Source organism: Neolamprologus multifasciatus, chromosome 14, assembly GCF_963576455.1.
Source record: "Neolamprologus multifasciatus chromosome 14, fNeoMul1.2, whole genome shotgun sequence".
NCBI lineage: Eukaryota > Metazoa > Chordata > Actinopteri > Cichliformes > Cichlidae > Neolamprologus > Neolamprologus multifasciatus.
Window position 1 is genome coordinate 22,560,953 of NC_140452.1, and position 24,120 is coordinate 22,585,072.

The 24,120-nt window shown below is 40.4% G+C and overlaps 1 protein-coding gene and 1 non-coding gene across 2 annotated transcripts in view; both read right to left on the minus strand.

Annotated features, from left to right (window-relative positions):
- Positions 1-823: 823 nt before the first annotated feature.
- Positions 824-24,120, minus strand: part of arhgef17 (Rho guanine nucleotide exchange factor (GEF) 17) — a 69,553-nt gene continuing 46,256 nt past the window's right edge. Inside the window, exons 3-25 of the mRNA XM_085184496.1 lie at positions 23,275-23,352; positions 19,152-19,334; positions 15,484-15,600; positions 14,938-15,030; positions 14,653-14,829; positions 14,462-14,512; positions 14,239-14,348; positions 14,016-14,101; positions 13,725-13,843; positions 13,236-13,443; positions 12,995-13,068; positions 12,823-12,906; positions 12,605-12,708; positions 11,757-11,872; positions 11,545-11,664; positions 11,194-11,461; positions 10,999-11,085; positions 10,772-10,839; positions 10,432-10,580; positions 10,087-10,261; positions 9,821-9,916; positions 9,178-9,360; positions 824-7,029 (exon numbers count right to left, since the gene is read on the minus strand). Of these exons, the coding sequence (XP_085040622.1) occupies positions 6,821-7,029; positions 9,178-9,360; positions 9,821-9,916; positions 10,087-10,261; positions 10,432-10,580; positions 10,772-10,839; positions 10,999-11,085; positions 11,194-11,461; positions 11,545-11,664; positions 11,757-11,872; positions 12,605-12,708; positions 12,823-12,906; positions 12,995-13,068; positions 13,236-13,443; positions 13,725-13,843; positions 14,016-14,101; positions 14,239-14,348; positions 14,462-14,512; positions 14,653-14,829; positions 14,938-15,030; positions 15,484-15,600; positions 19,152-19,334; positions 23,275-23,352 (2,955 nt within the window). The 3' untranslated portion in view covers positions 824-6,820. The remainder of the gene's footprint in view (positions 7,030-9,177; positions 9,361-9,820; positions 9,917-10,086; positions 10,262-10,431; positions 10,581-10,771; positions 10,840-10,998; positions 11,086-11,193; positions 11,462-11,544; positions 11,665-11,756; positions 11,873-12,604; positions 12,709-12,822; positions 12,907-12,994; positions 13,069-13,235; positions 13,444-13,724; positions 13,844-14,015; positions 14,102-14,238; positions 14,349-14,461; positions 14,513-14,652; positions 14,830-14,937; positions 15,031-15,483; positions 15,601-19,151; positions 19,335-23,274; positions 23,353-24,120) is intronic.
- Positions 17,152-17,224, minus strand: trnam-cau (transfer RNA methionine (anticodon CAU)). Its single transcript has one exon. It is a non-coding gene; the product is annotated as a tRNA-Met (tRNA).

Below are 24,120 nucleotides of genomic sequence, written 5' to 3' on the forward strand. Positions count from 1 at the left end.
TTGACAGCAGTTATTGGCCTGACAAACTCTCAGAATAATGGGACAGTCCAAGAAACTCTGAAGATCTAAGAAGCAGAATTGTAGATTTGCAAGTTCAGAAGGTCTCTTGGAGCCATTTCTAAACACTTGCAGATTCCAAGATTATTATTCCGAATAATCGTATTTGGATGTGTCGCCTCTTTGCCAGAATCTGGAAGAAGACCCAAACTGTCACTGTCAGATGAGAGGAAGTTGGTTAGGACTTTCAGGAAACAACCCAGGAACCTGACACCAACATCTCTTTCCACAGAGAACCCTGTTTTACCTCGCCATGGACCGAGAGGGTGTCAACCAAGAAAGAAGCTACTGCTCCAAAAGGAGTACTAACTCCAAATTCTTCAACTTCCCATTTGAAAGTTGGACACAGTTGGGTGTTCCAACAGGACAATGACCTGAAACACACATCAAAACTGGTTTTGGAGTGGTTAAAGCAGGCTAAGATTAAGCTTTTGGAGTGACCTCATTGACCTCAACCCTATTGAAAGCTTGACCACACATAAAAGCCGTGTCTTTGCCAGGTATTGAAACAATTTAAAGAATTCTGCCAAGAAGAGTGGTGAAATATCCAACCAGCATTATGCCAGAAGCTTGTTGATGGCCACTAAAAGTGTCTGGTCGAGATACAACTTAGTAAAGAACATTTAACCAAATATTAGTGGGGGTGTTTTGTATATATAATATATATAATATAATTTTGACTCTGTGCTACTTAGAGAAAATCCAAAAATAAATTCAAGCAATCATTAAAAGCCCAAAATTACCGCAAATTGATGCCCAGTGGGTGTTATTTTGTTCAAGAGTTTCTCTACACCAATCAGCCACAACATTAAAAACACTTCTAGGTGAAGTGATTAACACTGATCACAATATCTATAATTACAGGCACTCTTGGGTGTACACATACACGCTTCTTGCTTTTTTCAAATACTGTAATACAGTATTGTTTCATCTGATATTAGCGATGAAGTAGATTTCCATCTTCTGACTGCTTGGACTATTGAGTTGGTGTCAGGCAATGACTCACAATATTTCTCAGTGATGCTGAGGAAGCACAGACAAATCTCTGTGCTGACTCCTTCAGTCATCATACAGATCCTCACTGTTTAGTACATTTGAATACTCTGTGGAGACGCTGCAACGTGTGCAAGTCGTCATTAAGTAGGGAGGGACAAGTGGATTTGTGTGTGTGCTCTAAATGTCCCGCATTCAATTATACTGCAGGACTATCATATCACAATACACATCATTGTAGGTCAGTGGGTTAAAAGGCAGTTGAGTAGCAATAGCCTGCTGAAAATCACAGGGGTTACTTTGTTTGTCGTCATGAGGCAGTGAGGGTAAGTTCAGTATCATTCATGAATGTGAGAAACAAAGAAGAAACAAAGGGATATTCGAATTTGTCATCTTATTAACGTGTATGTATGTACAATTATTTTGTTGTGTATATGAAATTAGCCTGTTTTTCAATCAATATAATTGGACATAGTGAGTGTTTTGGTAGCAATTGTACAGTACTGAACACAGTAACTTGTGAAGAATATTGGTCAGAATTATTTTTTTCACCAATTTGTACTATATCATAGTTTCAATAGAAAAACTCCACTAATTTAATGTCTGTGAGCAAAAGAAACAAACACTGGTATTCTGCTCATTTTATCTACTTTCCTATCAAACATAGGAGAAAACTTCAAAAAGTGCAATTTGGATAAACATCCAAGAATCACATCACCATGTTAGTCAAAAACGACCTTATTGAAAAACACCTCAGTCCACGTAAAAATGCTAAATTCAATGCTTATCAAGAGCATGCCGAAAAAACAGGTGGAGATTTGGAAAATGAGAAACCGCGAAACAATAACAGCGCAAACAAAGGTATTTTTCTTTTTAAATATACATTTTCATTTACTTAAACATTTAAGTGTTGACAAAACAGCAAACTACATTAAAATGAAGCTACCGAAATACCCGTGTACGGATGGACAGAGCCTCATAATGAGGCTCTAAACATCTGAGCACTTAATTTGTCCAACATTTTCGGGGTGTGATAATCATGGTGACAGTGTAAGATAAAGTGAATAAATCTCAAGTAACGAAGGGGTAGACTGGTCTGCAACCATCTAACAGCCACCGATCCTGAGGGCAAAATGAGTATCTCCAACTACTTGCGGGTTGTTGGTGGAGGTTGATGGCAGCTGTTGGGACAAAAATTGATCCAAGTCCCAGTCACAGAGGCTTACAAACCAATCAACCCTGACAACTACCTGTCACTAGGCATAAAATGTGTATTCCCCAGTCAGTTGGCAAAAACCACCTTGTGGTTGCTTTGGTCACTAGCATATTCCTGCAGTAATTTAACTGGAACTGACAGACTTGTCTGCAAAAACTATCCATTTGGTATCTGGGAAAAGTGCGACACAAACTGGAAATGAAGATTTGCCTTCCAAGTAAAAGTTGCATCATTTGAAAAGTTGTACTTATTAAATAGGCAATTAGTATTTGCAGAGAAATGTGAAAAACTACAGGCATCTGTGTCAATTCACTAGCAACCAAAGCAATTGCTAGGAAGATTTAGTGAAGCACCTTCTTTGTAGCTGATTTCATCCACCACCTGCCAGCAGCATCCAGAAACCAGTCAGGAAATACACACTTTTCCTTCCAACCAGCTCTTGTATGATGTCTTATGCACCGCACAACTCTTGAGCAATGTGCACACATGACTACACATACTTTGTTGTAAAGTGCAAACTTTCTGAAAACGAGCACAAACTGGAGCCAGTGAACTGATTTAATTACAAAGAGGAAACCACAGTGACAAAACAAGGACAGCTACGTACAGGAAGCAACTCTGATAGACTCATCATCACAGCTGCAACATGTCCAACAGAGTTACGACCAGGCGGCAGTGCAAAACTGCAGCTTCTTATTTATTTACTTTTATTTTTTACCTTCCTGGTCACATCTGTAACAAGGCAAACATCAGCATGTTCTGGAGTGAAAACATGAATATCTGTCAGGGGTCGTCTTGCCTTCTTTTTTTGTAAGATCTATGACAGTTATAACTTAAACATGACTGACAGCGCATGCCAGAGGGGAAGGGGAGAAAAATACAAACAGGAAAAACAAACCTTACACAAATATATAAAAATATGCCATTAGATTCATATCAACACTTGAGGACCATGGGTGCACTATTTACAGAAAAAAGGCAGTATGTACCAATATTTACAACAATAAAGACTCGGTTCACAAATGGGCATGAGGAGGTTTACAAACATGTTGCTGACAGTTACAGTGATGGCGGGTTTTTGATTATTTTTACTTCATATTTAAGACGTTGAGAAAGGTTGTGTGTGAAGCAGTTCAGTTTCATTTTCACTGGGTTAAAATGTTCTTGCTGAAAATGTGATTATTCAATGATTTATACATGTGTGACTACTGAGGCAGTGTAAAAGTATACGGTTAAGGCGGAAGAAAACCTACGTTTATGAAAAAGCTGTATTCAAACTTGCTGACCATGACCAAACTCTTTTCTTTGGAGGCTTGTTTCTGTCACACAAAACTAAAAGCCAGGTAGTTCTCATTTAAAATTTTAAGCTATTGTATCAAAGTTCAGGTTATCTCAAACTTTCGAAATTACGCATCTCAAAATTTTGACTTACAGACTCCATATCTCAAAATTTCAACTTTTGAGTAACTGTTTGTTTGTCTGTTTTTGTTTTTCCCAGTGGCAGAAACAGGCTTCCGTACTTTAAAACTTAGGAAAATGTTATGTTAGACCCCACACCATGAAAATATAGCAGAGACAGCGCACAGATGTTTTTTCACTGTTGACCAATATGGCTACTAACTCCTTTTCTGCAGGGATTTCTGACGCTCTCAAGCCAGCAAAAATACACAAAATTTTATCTCAGGCAGTCACAGACACACTGACATTAATCAGTTCTGTTGAACATTTAAAAAAATTAATAAATGTCTGCTACCTCAAAGTTAGCGGAAACTGAAAATTTTAAACCGTTACCTTTTATTTTTCTTGTGAGAGTTACTTAAGTGTACCATAAACCATGACACCAGGATCACATTATATGGTAAATGAGAAGTTAAAACCATAATCATGGGAAATAGTGAAGCCGCTATGAGCTGAAAAAACAAAAAACTGTTAGCTAGTTAACCTCTAAGCTCGCTGCTTTATTTTTTCATTTTTTATAAACTGACATAAACCCCAACACACTTTGTTTGGTATTAGCTTTCCTCAAAAACACTGGTAGATGGGTTTTTTTAAGCTAGCTTTTTCTTAACTTTTGTTCTCATAAACACACAAGATTTATATAAATCTTTTTTAGCTAACTCTCGGCAAGAAACCGAATAAGTATGCGTCCCAAAATGTTTAGCTAGTCGTTTAATTTTTGCTAACAGGCTACGTGAATTTTTCTTCAACAGAGGAACCAGAAAAAAAGCTATTTTTTGAAAATGCTTTCCAACTGGATAACAGAGCGCTTAAGTAGCACTTTTTTTACACTTTAACAGAGGCTCGCTTGCTAGTTAGCAGCTATCACAAAGGCCAGCTAATCCTCTTAGCTGTTAGCCTATCTCTCACAGTGGATCCTCATGTATGGATGTGGGAAAAGCTGAGGAGAAGTGCCCAGATGGCTGGTAAGGTGCAATGCAGTATTTGCTAGGCTTGGAGGGATCAAAGACAATCTCAGATTAACCCCAAAGCCGGGCTGGTGAGCGTGTGTGTGTGTGTGTGTGCAAGCTGTAGTCATGATTTGCTTCCACTGCTATAAGATGAGGCAGAGCTGACTTTTCACTGTCACTGTGCATGTGTAAGTGAAATGGCTTAACCTTTATCTCTCTGAAGGCACGTGCAGTTGCTCAGCATTTGTCCTTATTCTCCTTATTACAAGCATCTGGTTCTCTGGCAGCTACTGCTACCTGTCTGTGTGATGTGGTGTGTTTGAGGTGTATCCATACATTTTAGCGCTACATGTCCTGTAAAGAAAGTGCCACAATACACACAGTGGAGCTGGAAAAGAATGTAGGCATATTCTAGAAGTTGGCACTCAATCATATGGAAGCTTGTTTGTGACAGTGACAGAGCTACATCGAAATTTTGAGGTATTTAGTTATTATTAGGTAATACATCTCGAAATTTCAAGTTTTTTCTGAGTAAGTCGAAATTTCAAGCCACGCAACTTGAAATTTCAGGATAATAAATCAAAATTTCGACGTGCTAACTCAAAATTTTTCTTAAAGATGGCTGCGGAAACAAACTTCCATACAATTATGAGGTTGAGTGGCTGTGTTTTCAGTCTGCCTAAAAGCTGCTCTGAGATGCAGCGCAAAGGGAAATAATGCAAAACAGTGCAAGAACCCAGTCTTGTGAATTGTACCGAACCATGACCGGACTGTATCCCTACACCACTCGTGTGCAGATCTGTCTCCTGGTTATCAATTTTGTTAACCGAGCCTCCTCGTTATTAAACTTGAAAAGAAAAGTGGAAGCTACATCTTCTATAAATTAAGTGCTGTCAAAGGCGGCGCTAAAAATCAAAACCATAAATACTGTACATAACTATCTTCATCTGCTACCACAGCCTATCGTCATCTTTAAAGATCACCTATCTCTCCTCGTGACAGAACGCTCCAAACACTGAAAATTTCACGGCAAAAGAAATCTTTTCAGATCCCTTAGTGTCAACACATTAGCACACAAAAGGCTTTGGCATAGTCGCGTTAAGAAGGAATGTCTTCAATCTACTTTTTTTTTTCCTCTACCAGTAGTGGGACACTGCTTCATCTACACTTCTGTCATCTTAAACAAAAATTCAATATGTGAAGAAGAAAAAAAGATAAATGTTGGTGTGATTTTCTACAGAGAACACACGTGCTTTTCACAAATCTCTTGACTCACTGAGTGAAGGCCGTGCATGAATGTATGGGAGTATATGTGTTCAGTCTTGTTACATACCTCTACTGCCACATATTGCACTTAAATGATGCTTACTCTCACTAAACAGGAGGAAAGATGATGTTAGCAGTAACATGTATTATCGATGGCAGTGGAATTGATGTTTGTCCTTCACTTCCTTATAAGATCAGACATTTAAAACTTCGATATGCTTAAAATCTAGATGAAAAAACAAGGGCATATTCATTATTCCAAATATCCATCAAACTACAGTCTGTGTTAATATCTTTCACTTTTGTTGATTTTTTTATAGATCGCTGGGAGGCGTTTTATGTGAAGCTCAAGTTAAGATTAAGTGTTTCGTTCCAAAAAACATAATTTCAAAGGACAAGCTCATGCTTCACCTGATTCATGCCAGAGTTTTTCATAAATGTCCGCTTTCAGCCTCATGTGCAGAGACTCTGTAGAATCCAAGTCGACTTTTCTTGTTTGTCATTCGCATTTTGAACATATGTCCATCTGTGATAGTTCAAGTCTCCCTTCTCTGTCTCTTTCTGGCTCCTTCAGTCTAAACACCTTTTTTTTGCCGACAATACTCGGCCGATGCCACAAACCGAAAAAGCACACACAGACATGCACATCATCAGAAACATTAACACAAGAAAACTGGATTTGAAGTGATCGTACTCATTAGGAAGTCCGGGGAATCGACAGCCACGTTACGCACATAGAGACCAGCGGACCGAGCAGAAGAACGCAACAGCAACACCGAAAAGTGAGGAGTCTGATGGGGTTAAAGGACGAGGAGCTTGTGCGCTGATTTCAGCCAGAGGGAGGCTGGGTCAGGTTGGTAAAACTAACAGTTCGATTGTCTCAAACCCTCCAAAGCAAAAGGTGGTTGGTACTGTCATCCCGTCCCACTGTTTCACTGCTATTAGTCAGTCTGAAGTCCTCGTAACCATCGCCACCGGAAATGACTAGATGGTTGGTTTTCGGAGGGATGTGCGCAGAAGCTCGGCGGCGTGCGGAGTCGTGCCTCTGGAGACTTCCATCAACTGTGCTGCTGTTTTGGGACTGATTGCCTAAAAGATGAACATAAATGAATGAAGGCAAGGCAAGGCAAGGCAAGGCAAGTTTATTTGTATAGCACAATTCAACAACAAGGTGATTCAAAGTGCTTTACAGAGACATTAGAAACAAAAACAAATAAAAAGCATGATTTAAAATTGATTAAAACAAGCAAACAAACTAACTAATTAACAAACAAACAAACAAACAAAACAGTATATAAAATCAAAACAGATAAAATCAGAACAGTAGATAAAATCAGTAATTAAAATGTGAGTTTTGAAATTTAAGCCTAAGTGTGGATTTGGTGCTTTATTCAAATGCAGCTGAGAACAGGTGAGTCTTCAACCTGGATTTAAATAAACTGAGTGTTTCAGCTGATCGGAGGCTTTCTGGGAGTTTGTTCCAGATATAAGGAGCATAAAAGCTGAATGCGGCTTCTCCGTGTCTGGTTCTGACTCTGGGAACTGATAAAAGACCGGATCCAGATGACCTGAGGGATCTGGAAGGTTCATACTGGGTCAGGAGGTCACTGGTGTATTTTGGTCCTAAACCATTCAGAGCTTTATAGACCAGCATCAGAACTTTAAAGTCTATCCTCTGACGGACAGGCAGCCAGTGTAGAGACCTCAGAGCTGGACTGATGTGGTCCACTTTTTTGGTCTTAGTGAGGACTCGAGCAGCAGAGTTCTGAATGAGCTGTAGTTGTCTGACTGATTTTTTAGGTAGACCTGTAAAGATGCTGTTACAGTAATCAAGCCTACTAAAGATGAATGCATGGACTAGTTTTTCCAGGTCCTGTTGAGACATCAGATCTTTTATCCTTGATATATTCTTGAGGTGATAGTAAGCTGATTTTGTTATTGTCTTGATGTGTTTTTCTAAGTTTAGGTCTGCATCCATCACTACACCCAAATTTCTCGCCTGGTTTGTGGTTTTTAGGTGTATAGACTGAAGTTCTCTGGTGACCTGTAATCGTTTTTCTTTGGCACCAAAGACTATTACCTCAGTTTTGTTTTTGTTTAGCTGGAGAAAATTGTGGCACAACCAGTCATTAATTTCCTCAATGCATTTACCAAGAGCCTGTACAGGGCCTCGGTCTCCTGGTGACATTGTGATATATATTTGTGTGTCATCTGCATAGCTATGGTAGTTTATTTTGTTGTTCTTTATAATCTGTGCCAGTGGGAGCATGTAAATGTTAAACAGAAGGGGTCCCAGGATGGAACCTTGGGGAACTCCACATGTGATACTTGAAGTTGAATGAAGTTGGAATATTTCTGAAGCAAAATAGAAAAGATATGTACAAACCTAAAAGTCATTCTACACATGTTCAGTTTTGGGTCTGCAAGATGTCTTAAAATTGATCTCTTAAGATAAATTTAAGCTTATTTAAACTCAGACATTTAACAAAGACATTTAAACTAAATTATCACGTAACTTGTTGACTTCATGTGCTCACAAAAATGATAGCATAATGTTTTTTAAAATATATTTTTTATACATTTAACTAAAGAAGCATGCAATAGTCATTAAGTAAGTAATGGTCCGTAAGTAACGGTCTGCTGTTACAAATCCATAAAGAAGGTAAAACCAGTGACAATTTTCATGAAATTTTTATGCTTTTTACAAATGGCATTAAACCTCAGGGGCATTAAATCACATCTAAGTGATTTTTAACTCATAAAATTACAGTTTGCCATTTAATAATTCTTTTTTCCCCTCTTACAATTCCCTAACAGTAAAATATGTCATACCAGCAACTTCAACTAAAAGCTTCTTATGAAATTATGAGATAAAACAGACAAATTCTGACAAATGAAGAGAGACACTGGACCTACAATGAGGAATTGATTGTGATATATACACCTTATTGCATTTGAATGGAAAAATAAATAAGCATACAAAACACAGTGCTTGTCCACTTTACCTGACTGTGGGGGTGAGCACTTTTGTAGTGTTTTGATTGATTAATTTTAAAAATATATACATTTGATTTAAAAACAAATGTATGGCTAAGAAAGGTGTAATTATTCAAATAATATAATATTTTAATTTAACAAAGAAATAAATTAGAGAATGATCCTTACTACATCAGTGATATGTACTAATTTAGAAATTTTTTTTGATAATAAATGTCAAAAAAAGGAAGCAGCACTAACCTGTGGGGTCACTTGTATTAGGAGGGAAGTTCATGTCAAACCCTTCTGGTAGTTCAACTGACGTCAGGAACCGGACGTGGCCCGTGTGTCCGTGAGCTGAGCCCATTGGCACCAGGGGAAATTTCAGAGTCCCGGCCACAGTTCCTGAGCTCACTGCTGGGATCACCAGCGTAAGAACCACCCCTGGAACAAAACAGAAGCTCGTAGTGAGCTATTTGAGCCACACATGGTGGCGATCGTGGCTCAAGAGTTGGCAGTTTGTCTTGTAATCGGAAGATTGCCAGTTTGAGCCCCGGCTCCGACAGTCTCGGTCGTTGTGTCCTTGGGCCTGTTGGGCCCTTGCCTTGGGCAAGATACTTCACCCGTTGCCTACAGAGGGCCCGGTGGCGCCAGTGCCTCGCCTCTGTCAGTGCGCCCCAGGGCAGCTGTGGCTACACTGTAGCTTGCCATCACAAGTGTGTGAATGGGTGGATGACTGAATGTAGTGTAAAGCGCTTTGGGGTCCATAGGAACTAAGTAAAGCACTATACAAATACAGGTCATTTACACATACAAAAAACAATGTCAAATCGCACTCTACTCTTGATTTAATAGCAAATTCAAGTTAAAAATCTGGTTAATCCATTTAAACATGTTTTCTTACCTGCGCTGGTGCCGATCCACAGCAGATCCTTACATGCTAGCAGGGCTGTGATTCTCAGACAGGCAGCCTTGTGCTGTCTGATGATCGCATCTGCACCTGAACAGGGACCAAACAAAGTCAGATTAATAACAGACAGTGGTCAGACACTGTTAAAGTTTAAAAATGACAAATACTTTTTCTTTCCACTAGTTTGAAAAAGGAAAATGTTATAAAAAGAACTATAATACTACAAACAACTAAAACACATAAAAAGTCTTTCTGCATACCTGCAAGCATCTTGTGCACAGCTGGTGCCACGTCGACCTCTGTCAGGCTCTCCCAGGTCTGAGCGTGGTATAGTTTGACCTGCGCACTGCCCTGCAACGCCAGCCACACACCCTGACTGTACGCCACCATGCATGTCACGCACCGACTGCTGTCAGTCCCCACCTGGAACCAGTGCTGGGAGGAACAACGAAAGAGATGGGGGTAAACTTTCTTCCGCGCCAGTGCTCCTGCTTGTCAGTCTCGTCAGCCTGGCCTTTTATTCCGATGTGAATCTAAAGCCTCCAGATTCTGACCTGCAAAGCCAATCTTTCTCTGCTTCCCTCTCATCTATTCTTTCCACCTACCTCTTGTACTAGTGTAGTTGTGTTGATGATAAGGACTCTGTTCTGTGAGCCACACCACAGCTTCCCTCCTACAGGAACCATTTTGGTGACAGGACTTGTAGGTGTACCCAGAACTAATGTTTGAGAAGACTGAGGGTCCCAGAAACTACCTGCAAATCCAGATCAACAGTAACACAGTTTACTAAAGATCCAGGCCAGGACGGTCAAGTGAGGATGCAAGACAGAAGGGGAATGATGCTGTGATCGGGGACAAATAAAAGTGCTGCATGCCAAAACAAACACTACAGCGTTTTCTTTTTCAGCCATTGCTTACTCCAATCACGTGCACAGTTGAGCTTACCTGCTTCTCTCTGGTAAACAATCACCTCTCCATTTGCTAAGGACACAAACACTTTGTTGTCCAAATACCTGAAGTAAGAAAAAAGGAAGGATGTGAAAAGGAAAAATGAAAGGAGGAAAAGTAAAAGCAGGATTTAGATAGTATCCAATAAGATCTAGCATTCCTGACCTTTGAAATTTGTTTTTGAATAATTCTCTATTACTTTAAAGTTAGCTAGGCAGACTCACAGTATACAGAGGATGGACGCCGAGTGCTGCATCTTCATGCTGTTTTTACGGTTTCGGATGTTGTCTGAGGACTGGTACACGTGGATGCTAACAAAGGCAGCACCATAGAAAATTAGGTGAAAGCAGTACACCAACAAACAAACAAAGATAGCTTATCAAAATCGCTTGAGCACACAGGTCAGTAATTCCACACACCATCCATCCTCCGTTCCCAACCACACAGAGCTCTGGTAGGCCTCTGGGTCGATACTGAGCAGATCCTCCAGACTCGCCCGGGTAAAAGATCCTCGGGACGATCGGCGCATGGCACGGCCATCCATCGGACTCTCTGCGTGGACGCGGCTTACGCCACCGACCCCCAGCATCCCTTGAGAGCCATATGAGCTCGGCACTGGGAACTCCTGCTCCTCCTCACTGCTGGTGGTCTCTGTAGCCATGTCCTTGGAGCCTGGACCCTCGTCATCTTTGGGGTGAAGATGAGATTTGAAGGACTGGTAGAGACCGTGAGGTGTAAATAAAATGTGTGTGACCGAAGTGTTTACTCACTGCCATAGCTGGACGATATGGTGGAGTGACTGGCCTGACTCTGTAGGGTTGAAGAGGGACTGGGGGAATCTTCGTCATCTGTGTCGTCACTGTCAAACGGAACAAGCTCTGCCCCTGGTCCTGGATACAATTGATGCATTTTCACAAATTTTACAAAAGACCTTACGCAAGAAGAACATGAAGTGATATAATTTAGAAAGCCACTAACTCACCTGTGGGTTGCTCTGTTAATTCTGGAGTTGACTGAGAAATGGATATGAGGAGCTGCTGCTGGGTGTGACCAGCTGCCACAGAGGTAGGTGCAAGAGGAGGCTCTGATCCACGCTCCCTGGGAAGTCAAGAGTGATTAGTTAAGATAAAGTCAGGAACAGACAGTAGCTGTCGTTAGATACACACTTGATCTTGTTTGTTTGGGGGTTTTTTTTATTAAAAAAAAAGATTAAAGATTTTGTGGGGTCTAATCTTGACTGGTATTTAAATTCTTCAACAGATTTAATGGAGCAGTATATAGGAAAAAGTCCTGGGAAATAGAAGGTACTTGAAGGGATAGATGGAAACACAGCATAGCAAGCAAAAACAGAGTTTGTACAATAAGCTTGAAAGTCGGATAATATTTAATATTGAATGTTGCACGTCTCCCCTCTTGATTTGAAGTCTTAAGACCTGTTGCCACTGATTTTCAGACCAGGTCTTGTGTAATTACATGAAGAATACTTTAGCCTTTCCTCTGTGTTTCCCTTTCTTAAGGATGGTTTCTTGACAGCCACCCATCCCCTGAGACTATTTCTGATGATGCTTCAGTGAACAGTAGATGGATCAACTTTATTAATGATCATTAATAGGTAATACTATATGGCTGACTTTTAGCCCAGTTTATATGGTTAAAAAAGAAACAAAAATAACTTTCTTTTTTGTAGAAAAACAGATCAGTGAAATTGGAAAAAACTTTTCATTAAAGACCTTCAACATAGCATCATCGGATTTATTCTTTTCTAAATCAGAGACAACCTGTCTATCTGTGCACTCAGTCACATCCGTTCATGAGTATGTGTGTACTGACCTTCCCTTAAGTCCCGGTACTGCAGCAATACAGATAATTCTGGCTGAGCAGACAGCGATACATGCCTCCACTGTGGGCTCATCTTTGATGTTCAGCAGACAAACCTGCAAAGGAAACATCAGCATCAGTCTACAGAATCCAAATTATGTTGTTTTTTGTTTTTCTTTCTTTCTTTTTGATCAGACAACACAGAATAATCGCATCCGGTCTCTTCTCACCTGTCCCACGTATCCGTCACTGTTACACACCCACACTTCACATCCGCTGTCTAGACAGCTGTGGCTGGGAGAGGCGCATGAAAACTGGAGACAAACAGCAAAGTAATGAGTTCCTCTGTTCTGTGGATAAAAAAAGGGCGGCTTCACAGTAGATGCTTCACGCTGCTCTTACCTGCATTCCACTGCGGGTCTTCATAATGGGAATGGCCTTCAGGAACTCTGGGTCCCACTGGTCCTTATTCATCGCTAAATACACGTGACACAAAAAGAATTAGCCATATTTAGATCGAAGTAAGAGCTTTTTTTTTTTTTAAAGAAAGTCAAGCAAGACAAGAAATCACCCACATGCTTCAGCTCCTGAACTAGTGGAGAAAATAATACTGTATCTCACTCTAAATCTTTTTTCCACTTACCTAATTTTTTCTTGGCCTCCTCGAAGGCCTGCTCGAAGCTGGAGCGAGCGTCGGGCGTAGCAAACTCAAAAATGAAGCTTGTCTCTGCAGAAGCAGTGGTCAACTCCAGCTTCGTGGGCAGGAAGGTCATACTGAAGGCCAACGACTGTTTATCTGAAAGCTCCCTGTGCACCGAGGCCATCAGATCCTTTATTACCTCGTCTAGGGGCTGAAAAAAAAAGGAAAAAAGGGTAGAATTGAGTTTCAGAGTGCCACGCACACTCAGCTGTAAACACAACGCAAACGCACAAAAGAGGACGAAAGAGAGAAAAGATGAAACGCTCAATAAAGTTTTTTCTTTATGTCTCTGTAACAACCTGTATATAATTGAATATTTCAAAAAGGAGATTAGAAAGATCAAAAATAAACAAGTTTCCATGTGTCCAAGAAAAGTAGATGTGCAAAGAGAGCGAACGATGGAGTTTTTTGTCACTGCATCTTTCACAGCACCTGGTGTGGGAGGCTGAGGGTCTCAGCCAACTTGCTGATCTGACCCAGCGTGCTGAGATCCTCATCTAACCGGCCAATCATCTTCTGGATACTGTCCTTATTTGTTGCCTGCGTGGAGCCTGGAAAAGGGTGAAAAATAAACAGCAAAAAGCAAATTCCACATTACTTCTCAGGGTGATTTTATATAACAAAGTACCAAACAACAAAATTATTTTGGTTCTTTGTGTGTTTCGGTGGTAGATATGACTTAAAGATCCATGTTCTACACAAACTGCAGCATAAGAGTCTTACTTTTCACCACCTCCACATCCTCCAGGGGAAGTTTCCACAAAAACTTGTATTTACTTGAAGTATCAATCACGCTGGCAGCAGAGTATCTGAGGAGGGATGAAGGGAAAAACAGGAAAGATGTAATCGAGAAAAAAAAAGTGAACATCTGGTGTACATATTGTTTAACACCAGGGGGCAGTATGGTTTAGAAACTGTGCTCCGACGGCCTGTGTGCATTACATACAGGCTCATGGAGCTGCGCCTTAATGAGCCAGACTTCCTCTTGAGAGTGGTGCAGATGATCAGATCACTGAAGAGGAAGAGGGAACGATCCTTCTTTCCACCCACTGTCTTCTACAGAGAGACAGGAACACAAGTACAGGGTTAGAAGAATGTAACCTTCACAAGAGGATCACACCTTATAATATAATACAGCTTTATAATATAATTCCAGGAGTGTTTCTTACCGCCTCCATGACTATTTCTTGTCTCAAGAACTTCCTCTGGGGGTTTAGAATCTGAGAAAAACATACATATAAGGAGGTTATTGTTTTATTTTATTGTTTTTATTGTTTATGCTGGGTGAAAGCGGCTTTAGAAAAAAATATAACGCTCAGACAACAAAACTAAAATCAGCAGAGGTAAGCAAATGTCTCACATGCTCGACTCCTTCTATGTGTGCCTCAATCTCCTGGATGACCCTGGCTTCCCTCTCTGCCTCCTCAGCAGAGCGTCTTCCTTTATTGATCTTCTCCGCCAGTCGTTTAATGTCCCTCTGGGCGTCCAGTAAGTACGGGTGGTCTGGGTGATCCTCTGGAGTGTGCTTGAGCAAATCCTTGAATAAACAACAGCACATTCATCTCCGTTTAAGTGGGCTTTCCATCACTAAACAGTCTGAGTAACTTTCACAGCAGGCTCATAGTTCGATTTTGAAATCACTCACCTTAACTAGCAGCTCGTATCGAGGAATCCTCTGCACTGGCTTGATCATCAGATCACCCAGAGCCTGCTTCTCCTTGTTCTCACGCATGTTTTGCTGTTAGATTGAAAGAAGGGGGGGAATGAAGACAAAGTGGATGATATAAGAACCACCAGTATCTGTGGCTCTACAGCTGGCTCAATCCTGTAATTCACATCTCTACCACAAGATGGTGAAGTGGTTCCACAGCAGCTGCTCCTGCGGTCAACCGGCCAGTGCTACCTAGCCAGACCTGTCCCCCCAATGTGATGTTTGTGTATTGTATGTATGGTCGGCAAGGTATCATCTATCTGAATTGCCCCTTAGGTATAAATAAAGTCTCTCTGACTCTGACCCTGCCTGCCATGAAGCTGGATGATGGTTATAAAATAGAAAAAAAAATGAGAACACTGAAAGCAACACATAACTTAAAGCTTGAAGCTACATTTTTGTCACTAAAAAAAAGCTGGTAGTGGACAAGCTTGCATCGTTACTATGTATAAAATAATTTTTTTTAAATCCAACACTCACCTCGAGAAACTTGTGAAACGCTGGCTTGGCCTCCTTGGCAATCCTCACAGCATCTTTAGCATTGAGGAAGTTGTCAATGTATGCAGAGTACATGTTAGCTAGTGCTTCTTTAGAGAACTAGAGAGAGAGGAAAAAGAGGACATTTCAGTAAGTTTGTGCACTGAGACTGAGGGCTTACTTGTGGTTCCTAGAGTATTTAAAAGTGGAATAAGAGGCAGAGCCTTCAGCTTTCAGCTCCTAGTTTGGATTCAGGAGACAGACACCTTCTCTACTTTTAAGATTAGACTTAAAAATGTCTTTTTTAATAAAGCTTATAGTTAGGGCTGGATCAGGTGACCCTGAATCCTGCAATAGGTCTAAGCTGCTGGGGGCTTCCCACAATGCACTGAGCCCTGCTGGTTCAATAAAGGTTCATATAATTGCTGGGGTTTTATCTCTATTATTGAAGGGTCTTCTTCTTACAATATAAAGCAGCTTGAGGCGACTGTTGTGGTGATTGTTGTGAAACACAGACACCACAGTCTTGTTCAATTTCTAGCAAAGCAAAACATAAAATTCCAGTATAAACCAGCTACACTTAAGAGGTTTAAATAATCAGGGAAGACAACAACAGAACAAATGGCATATAAGATCAAGCTATTTTACTATTTTAATTTCTAAGGCACACAAAGAAGCCTTCACGTTAGTGCATTTCCACTTGATTTAACTGGCACTAAAAAAAAAAGGAATAAAAGAAGAAGAAATCTGAGGATGCAGTCCTCTCTGTCTCACAACAGAAACGCGCAGATTGAGATGAATCACCCTGACCTGCTTTCTTTTCACAAATAAAAGGGTAGAAGACAAAGCAGTCGGGGACACGAGCAGAGAGAGAACCACAATGTGGTGCTGTATTTAGCGTCACTGAGTCATCATCTTTCTGCCCTTTGATGAAATGGACCGACTTCCGGTTTCCCTATCCTTATCATCCGCCTCTCAGTAACAAAAGTCCGACAAATAAAATCTGAGCTAGATGAGCAAGATTAGTTACACGGGGAGAAACAAATGGAAGAAAGATTAAGAATAAAATCTGGTGAAACTTTGCTTCCTTACCCTGTAAATACACTGAATGTGTTAACCTTTGAACATTAGACCACCTCCAAAAACCCCAACTGATATTTGCACCCATAATGATGTAATGACGATTAAACTATTCAGTAAAACCTTTGGCTGAATGTGCATATATTATATTCTAAAAACAAAAAGTAAAAAAATACAGTTATGTAAACATGAATGTACTTTTTATGAAACTGTCGTGTCAGTGTTGTGCCTGATAAGGTCATTGTTTACTATTATTGTTGTATTTATTTCCTGTGCGTCTCCGCTGTTTGTTTGCGATTAGCATGGGATCACTGTAACGTCCGGGATTTTATGGACTGACAAAATGAACTTCGAACCCCTGCTGAGTTTGTCTGTCATAACAAATGCTCCCAGATGGCTGCGTAACAGACAGCAGTAAGGCTGCACTTCATTGCAGGACTTACTGCATTAGAGTCTAATGTGTTTTGTTTAATAAATCCTATTTATCTTAACTTATCGTTATATTATAAACAAAACACTTCATGTAAGATTCTTTTTCTAAAATCTATGAAACATAAACAACTTGGACAAACAAAGAGACAGAAAATATCATGCCCCGTGTGAGGCTCGAACTCACGACCTTCAGATTATGAGACTGACGCGCTGCCTACTGCGCCAACGAGGCCTGCGGAGAATGTGACCGCTGCCGCTTTAAGAGCGGAAGAGAGGGCGGGAAAGGGTGGGGGAGGGGTCCTCATTCTGAGCGTTGCAACAGCTTTAGCTAGAAAGGCACACAGTTATTTTCAGTGTTATCTTTTTATTGCATTTCTTACACCGTCATTTAAAGGAACATCTACTCTAAACAGACAGGGAAAATTTATTAATGAGTTTATTTAATTTTGTGATTCATTTCTCAATCTGCCTTACTACTAAACATGCAGTTTGTTGTTAGGGGTTTTGATTATGGTCTGTAGTGACCTACTGAGGGAACAAATGCTGGCATTCGAGTACCTTCGGTGATGAATTTGTTTAGTGAAAATCTCTTAGCCTGGAATTAAAATCCTCTATCTTTATTCTTAGAAAACTCAAATCTGACATTTAGCCCAGCACTGAAGCTCTGGAGCACTTTTTTTTTCTTTGGGAGCCACACTTGGGTCATGGGAAGTTTTAAATGGGTCAACATGCGGTCACTGGAAAAACAAAATATGAAACTAGTGTTGCCAACTATAGACCATCTTTCAGTAAAAACAGTTTCCCCTCACTCGAAGTTTGTTTATTCATTCAAGCTCACGTCTACAGGAAAGTAAATGTCGTATGAGTCATGTCTGCACAGATGCTTCATTTCTGCCCCTACTTTTGCAAATAATGGTGTCCACAGAAACACCGTACACACTATCTTTTTCATCAACATAAAGGTTTTACTTTACAGATGAAGAGGTATAACTTTTATTCGTTTCTTTGTTTTTTTTAAGTTGTGGACCAATTCTAACTAATTCAAAATTCAATGGGATAGTGTTATGGTTAAAATTGTAGGATGTTCCATGTCTTTCTCATGCACAGCTTTATTGGAACACGTGAAGGGATTTCTTGCTTACAGTCAAGATGAAGTTTTTGAATATGCTAAAATATAACAATCTTCCAATACAAAGGCAGTATTGGTACCAGGACCAAAACAGTAGAAGTCGACTAAAAAGTACTCGCCATTGGTAAATTGGGAAGCTTTTAAGTTTTCGTTAATGGGCATGTCCATGGCAGAATGATCATTCATCACAGGGTGTGAAATTGTTACAGCTCAAATGTACATTGTTCAGTCTGTCTCAACATGTCACATGTTTGACATCTGACAGCTAATATGTCAGCATTTAGTCATGCTCATAGCACCACCTAGTGGCTACAGGTCATCTCCACTAAGCAATAAACATCATCCCACACACATGAAAATTTCACTGTGGGTTCCACACATGATACACCATGCACCATGACATATAATAAGTGTTCATTAATTAATGGCAGTTTCCTAGATAAATGTTACAGTCTTAAAGCTGTTCGTGTTCATTGACGCCATTGTAGATTGCTAACTTAGGGTAGGCAGAGCTGCTCCAACTTCCTAAACGGGAAAGCCAAGTCGCGGGGGTGTTCCAGATTCAAATGCCAACCGAGAACTCCAAAAATCTGACTTTGACTTATTCTGGAATACAGCATAAGTGGGGACCTCTAATGCCACCTAGTGTGCACAGGAAGTGACAAGTAACTTGTTTGTTCAACAGACAATTAGAGTAAAGGTAGCACACCGAAATGACTGCAGGAAACGCCTAATCTGCAGGACAACCCTGTGTGACGGCACACCTCAACGTGCACCAAGATGTGAGGGCCATTTCCTCACCGTTGCAGTTTAAGCTAAAACTTTAAACTGAAAAAGCGACCTCATCTGAGGCTCATGCCACAAAACAAAATTGTGATGAAAGATTTGGGTGGGGCACAGTGAAGGTGTTCTGATGGTCCAACACTTTCTTAAGACCCATTTGTGTGTTGATGATGGCCCAAATATCTTATGTTCTCATCTGTTAAGAAGCTGCATGTGTGCTCTTTGACTTATTGCCATATCTGCTTACCGACTGGATAAGAAGGTGTCCAACGGTCTGCCTGTCGTGCCACTGGCTCACGCAGCCGGAGACCTGCTCCAGGAACTGTTCGTGGTGCTCCAGGATCTCTGGGATTTGGTAGAACATCTCGTCCACCAGTAGGGGGTCCACTATAGAGCCGCTGTCCGGCTGTTTGAGAGGACGCATGTAGCCCTGAGGAGAGAATCACCAGCTGATGAGCAAGCAGATCATATAAATATGTTTGACATAAACTAATAAGGTGTTTGTCTTTTTAAGAAAGTATTGCAATCGATTTTAGACTTTTTCATTGCACCAGTTACTTTATCAGCCATAAACAATGAAGAGGAGACAACGCAAAGGAGGCCAGTTTAACTCATCAAATCCATTTAGGAGAGCTTATATCAAGCTTGCCTCTCAAAACCAGTGAACAATAAATCCAGTGGTAATCCCCCAGTTTATGTCTGTTAGTGTTACTGGCACAGTAACAATAGTAAGTGTGTTTTCTCAAACTGATGTCACGTTCTATATCAACCTGCCACTGCTTTCACACGTGATCAGTGGACTAATTAAAAATTTAAACAGTTGCCTAAGCATGACATAAATCTTTCCTCTCACCTCAGCGGGTAAACGTATGAACCCATTAAATCTCGGGTGAGCGATCTTATAAAATTGGCAGAGGCCTTCACTCTCCCAGCACCTGTCTATTTTTAATAACAAGTGTATAAAACTTCCAAGAAAGACAACATCTGTCGAGTGCCTGTTTTGATATGTAAAGTCTTAATTATAAACAGGCAAAAGTTTGCTGTGACAGAATTTACCCTTGTAAACCTGTTAGTTGAACCCTGCCAGAGTATAAACACCAAGACCGGTGTTTCCCAGAAGCCACACGCATAAAAAAACAACTGCAGTCTTACTGCTTGTAATAATTTTGTTTAAAAAAAATCAACTTCTTATTACTGTGTTCCACTTTTAGTCTGCATATATGTTTATCAAAATGCAGTGGATGCCATAAATACGACCAGGGACAAGTGCATGTCTGCTGCACCCTTTTTAAATAAGGCAAATGTAAATGCTATCAATATCAAAACAGACTCTCTATCCAAGCAGGCTGTTTCATCATAGTCTGCAATTTTGTCAGGTGTGCAGTAGATTTAGAGCAAAAACTGTTCATGTCAGGGGTGTCAAACATAAGGCCCGGGGGCCAGAATCAGCCCAGCAAGGACAACAATCCATCCCACTAGATGGCCTTGTGAAAGTGTGAAGTACGACAAAAATTTTGGACCTTTAATTGCATTTTCACACATTTTACAGCTGATAAAGATCTCCCCCCCATGGCCATTCATGTCACACCAACGTAACTGAGTAAAAGATAATTAAATGATAGAAAACTTTATGGTTTTTTACTATGTACTATAGAAACGTCTTCTTTTGCACCATCTGTACACAGTAAAATAAAGAAATACACAAATAAATAAACGAAATAGGACATTATCTTTGAATTAACAAACAAAAGTTCACTTTATAATTGCAGGAAAGTCTGTCCAACAAGCCACTAGAACATTTTCTGTAATTTTACACATTTATTTCTTACAATTTAAGCCCTAAGATTCGCGCTAAAAGAGTTCTTTCATTTTATACAAAATATGTGTTTACAAGAATTTTGCAGCTGTATGCTTAAAGCTGCTGAAATCTTCATCTTCATGCACTCTAAAAGCGGTCTCTTTACTGGAAAAACAGCCACTGCTCAAAACAGCTGGCGTCTGGCAATTCATTCCTAACACCACGCCACCCGCATTATCTGATGAATGAAAGCTGCATTCACAAATAAGCAAAAACACCAAAGATAAACGCGTTAATAAACACAAGTCAAACCTGCACATGTCTACACAGTAGGCCTGGTTACTGCATACCCTGATATCTCAATCTTGGATCGAGGCTGATATGAGCAGACAAATCATGAACACTGTGGCCAGTACGGGGTAAAGGCAGAATAAACACAGTCGACACAGACGGCACATTAACAAACTGATTAAACTGGGTTTTGCCATCACATGTTGTCTTCACTTTGTCCTTTGTCCTTATTCTGTGTAGATCACACAGTTTTGCTTTCGACAAGCTCGACTCAGACGCACTCAAACTCAGAGACGCTCACACTGTGATCGGATTAATTGAGTTTCCAAATTTCAAAGTTTAACTCTTAAATGAACTCAGACAGATTCAACCCTATTGCTCCCAAATTTGCAAAGTCCGCTAAGCTGTGAATGCTGCACTGACGAACTGCATGACACATTTCACTTTTAATTCAATCTCCTGGTTAAAACATCTGTACTAAAGAAAGCTGGTCGACTTCCTTTATCCATTTTTCTTCGAGTTTCGACGAACTCTTTCCTCTCTGTATTTAGATAGCTTCAGGTACAGTATGGCAGCAGTGAAGTGGGAAGACAGACATGCACATTGATGGAAAAACTCCAGAATCAACTTGAATGAACTGTGTGGCAACATTTGTCTTTGTGACATGGCCCAGTTACACCATTAGCCACCATTACACCATTACTATATACATGTTAATTTAATTTCTCCTTTGTGCGTCCAACATGTCCATTTCAAACCTGTGTTTTTGTATATTTTGCTTTAAATAAGGCCTAAAATCTTTAAGCCAGATAAAACCCCAAATAGTATTTAATCACATAGGTAACACATGCATATACTGTACAACTGTACTGCAGAGAATAAATCTGTTTTGGGTCTTTATGGGCTAAATGTGAATCGGGGTACAACAGACCTGTTCTATAGTGTGTGTCATTGTATGTGCAGCTCAGCTGCTTTTGAGGCAGACAATCACCAAGAACAAGACAGAAACAAGACAGACAGGCCAGTCCAAAAAAAGACCAAAAAAGTGTCTTTGAAAATCTTGTTGATGTCAGAAGACATCGGCCAGACTGTTTCAAGATGACAAGAAGGACACAGTAACTCAAATAACCACTGGTTACAACCAAGATATGGAGAAAAACACCTCTGAATCTGCAGATGGGCAGCAGCAGCAGAAGACCACACTGGATGCCGCTTCTGTCAGCTGACAACAGGAATTCACTCAATAGTAGGGTTAGAAATTGGTATAAACAACATGAAGGGATGCCTACGTCCTACCTTGTAAAGGTTCAGGCTGGTGCTGATGGTGTAATGGTGTGGTGGATATTTTCCAGCCACACTTTGGTGTCCTGAGCATCATTAAAAAGCAACAGCATACATGAGTATTGCTACTGACCATGTAACCAGGAAAATGAGCATAATGGCCCTCTCTTAAAAGACTAGGTGTAAACTGTTTAGACTGTTAAAACCACTGTTATTAGTTCAGCTTTACTAAACACAAAGTACTTTCTGATTCAAAATCATCTTAGTTATATGGCAAAAGCTTGTATTATTCACAGAGCGCTTCACCAAAAGTCCCTCAACAGAAACCCAAAAGAGTCCGATTTCAACTTTGGATAGCGCTGCTTAGGAGCCGTCTCAGCCGAACTAAATCTGACACGCTCTGTCAAGGATCTGCACTTATACACCAGTCACCGTGGTAACATTTACTTTCCCTGTGTCGTCATGGGAACAGGGCCTGGGTTTATTCACTTTGTGGCCACACATACGCACAGAAACACACACAGTCAAAGTCAGCGTGTGCGCATGTGTGCGAACATTTTGTAAAAATGCAGACGCATGCTTACTGTTCACCCACACACAGCGAACAGCGACAGGTTACACAACAGGGTGATCACAGGGTGCCAAAGTGAGTGTGTGCATGTTTGGGAACGTGTTAACCAGACAGAGGGATGTGGCTAAGATTTGGGGTAAAGGTTAGTCAGCTATTAGAGCACAGACAGGTGTAGGATACAGAAGTGTGGGTGTGGGTGGCAGATAATGCTGATGACAGTGGGAAGTGACGGGGTTAACAGATTAGCCTGACAGGATGAATGAGAATAAGTGGATTACATAACATCCACAGTTATTCAGTATTCATGTCCTCAGCAATCTGTATTTTTTAGTTATTCTGCGTGTCTGCCTGCGAATATGACTCATTTATAACAAGAGATACGTAAGAGAGCATGTGAAGTTATGTGTGTGTGTGTGTGTGTTACATTACCTGAATAAGAGTACGCAGTGACTCCACATATGACTGCTCTGTGTCTAAGAGGGTCATCATGACATGCTTCCTCATATCCTGTGAAGACAGAAGAATAAGAAAGAAATATAAGGTCACTTAATGTTTGTAGGGTCATCTAGGTCAGCGGTCCCCAACCCCCGGGCCTCGGACCGGTACTGGTCCGTGAGTCGTTTGGTACCGGGCCGCGAGAGTTGAGGCTCAGGTGTGAAATGTATAGTTTTCAGGGTTTTTATCGGTTTTCAGCGTTATTTTGTTATCGTTTTTATCGTTTACTCTGTTTTCCTGGGTCTTTTCACGTGTGTTATGAATAAATCTTCTTTTTTTCGGTACTGGTACTAGTTTTATTTTGTTGTATTTATCCGCAACACCTTAAAGGCCGGTCCGTGAAAATATTGTTGGGCATAAACCGGTCCGTGGCGCAAAAAAGGTTGGGGACCGCTGATCTAGGTCATATCTAATGCTCCTTTATGTCATGAACAAACCACATAATATACAAACAGAAGCACATGCAATGCTGTAAAAATATCGCGGTGGTGTTTTATGCTCACCTGCCCATGCGATTGCAGATGGAAAATAGCTATTAGCTAAATCGAATACAATATAATGCATTCTCCTAATTTTTTTTGTACAGAATCCCTTTTAAGTAAAAATAAACTAGAATTCAAAAGGTCAAGTATGTCAAGTGTGTACCAGGTACAGCAAATACAACTGAATCTTGACATGGAGGATCAGAAAGCACTGTGAGCTTTTAAAGGCCGTGTAAAGCCTAAAAACACTAAATACGTTTGGTTTACTTGGAAATTCTACACAGGATACAAAATTTGA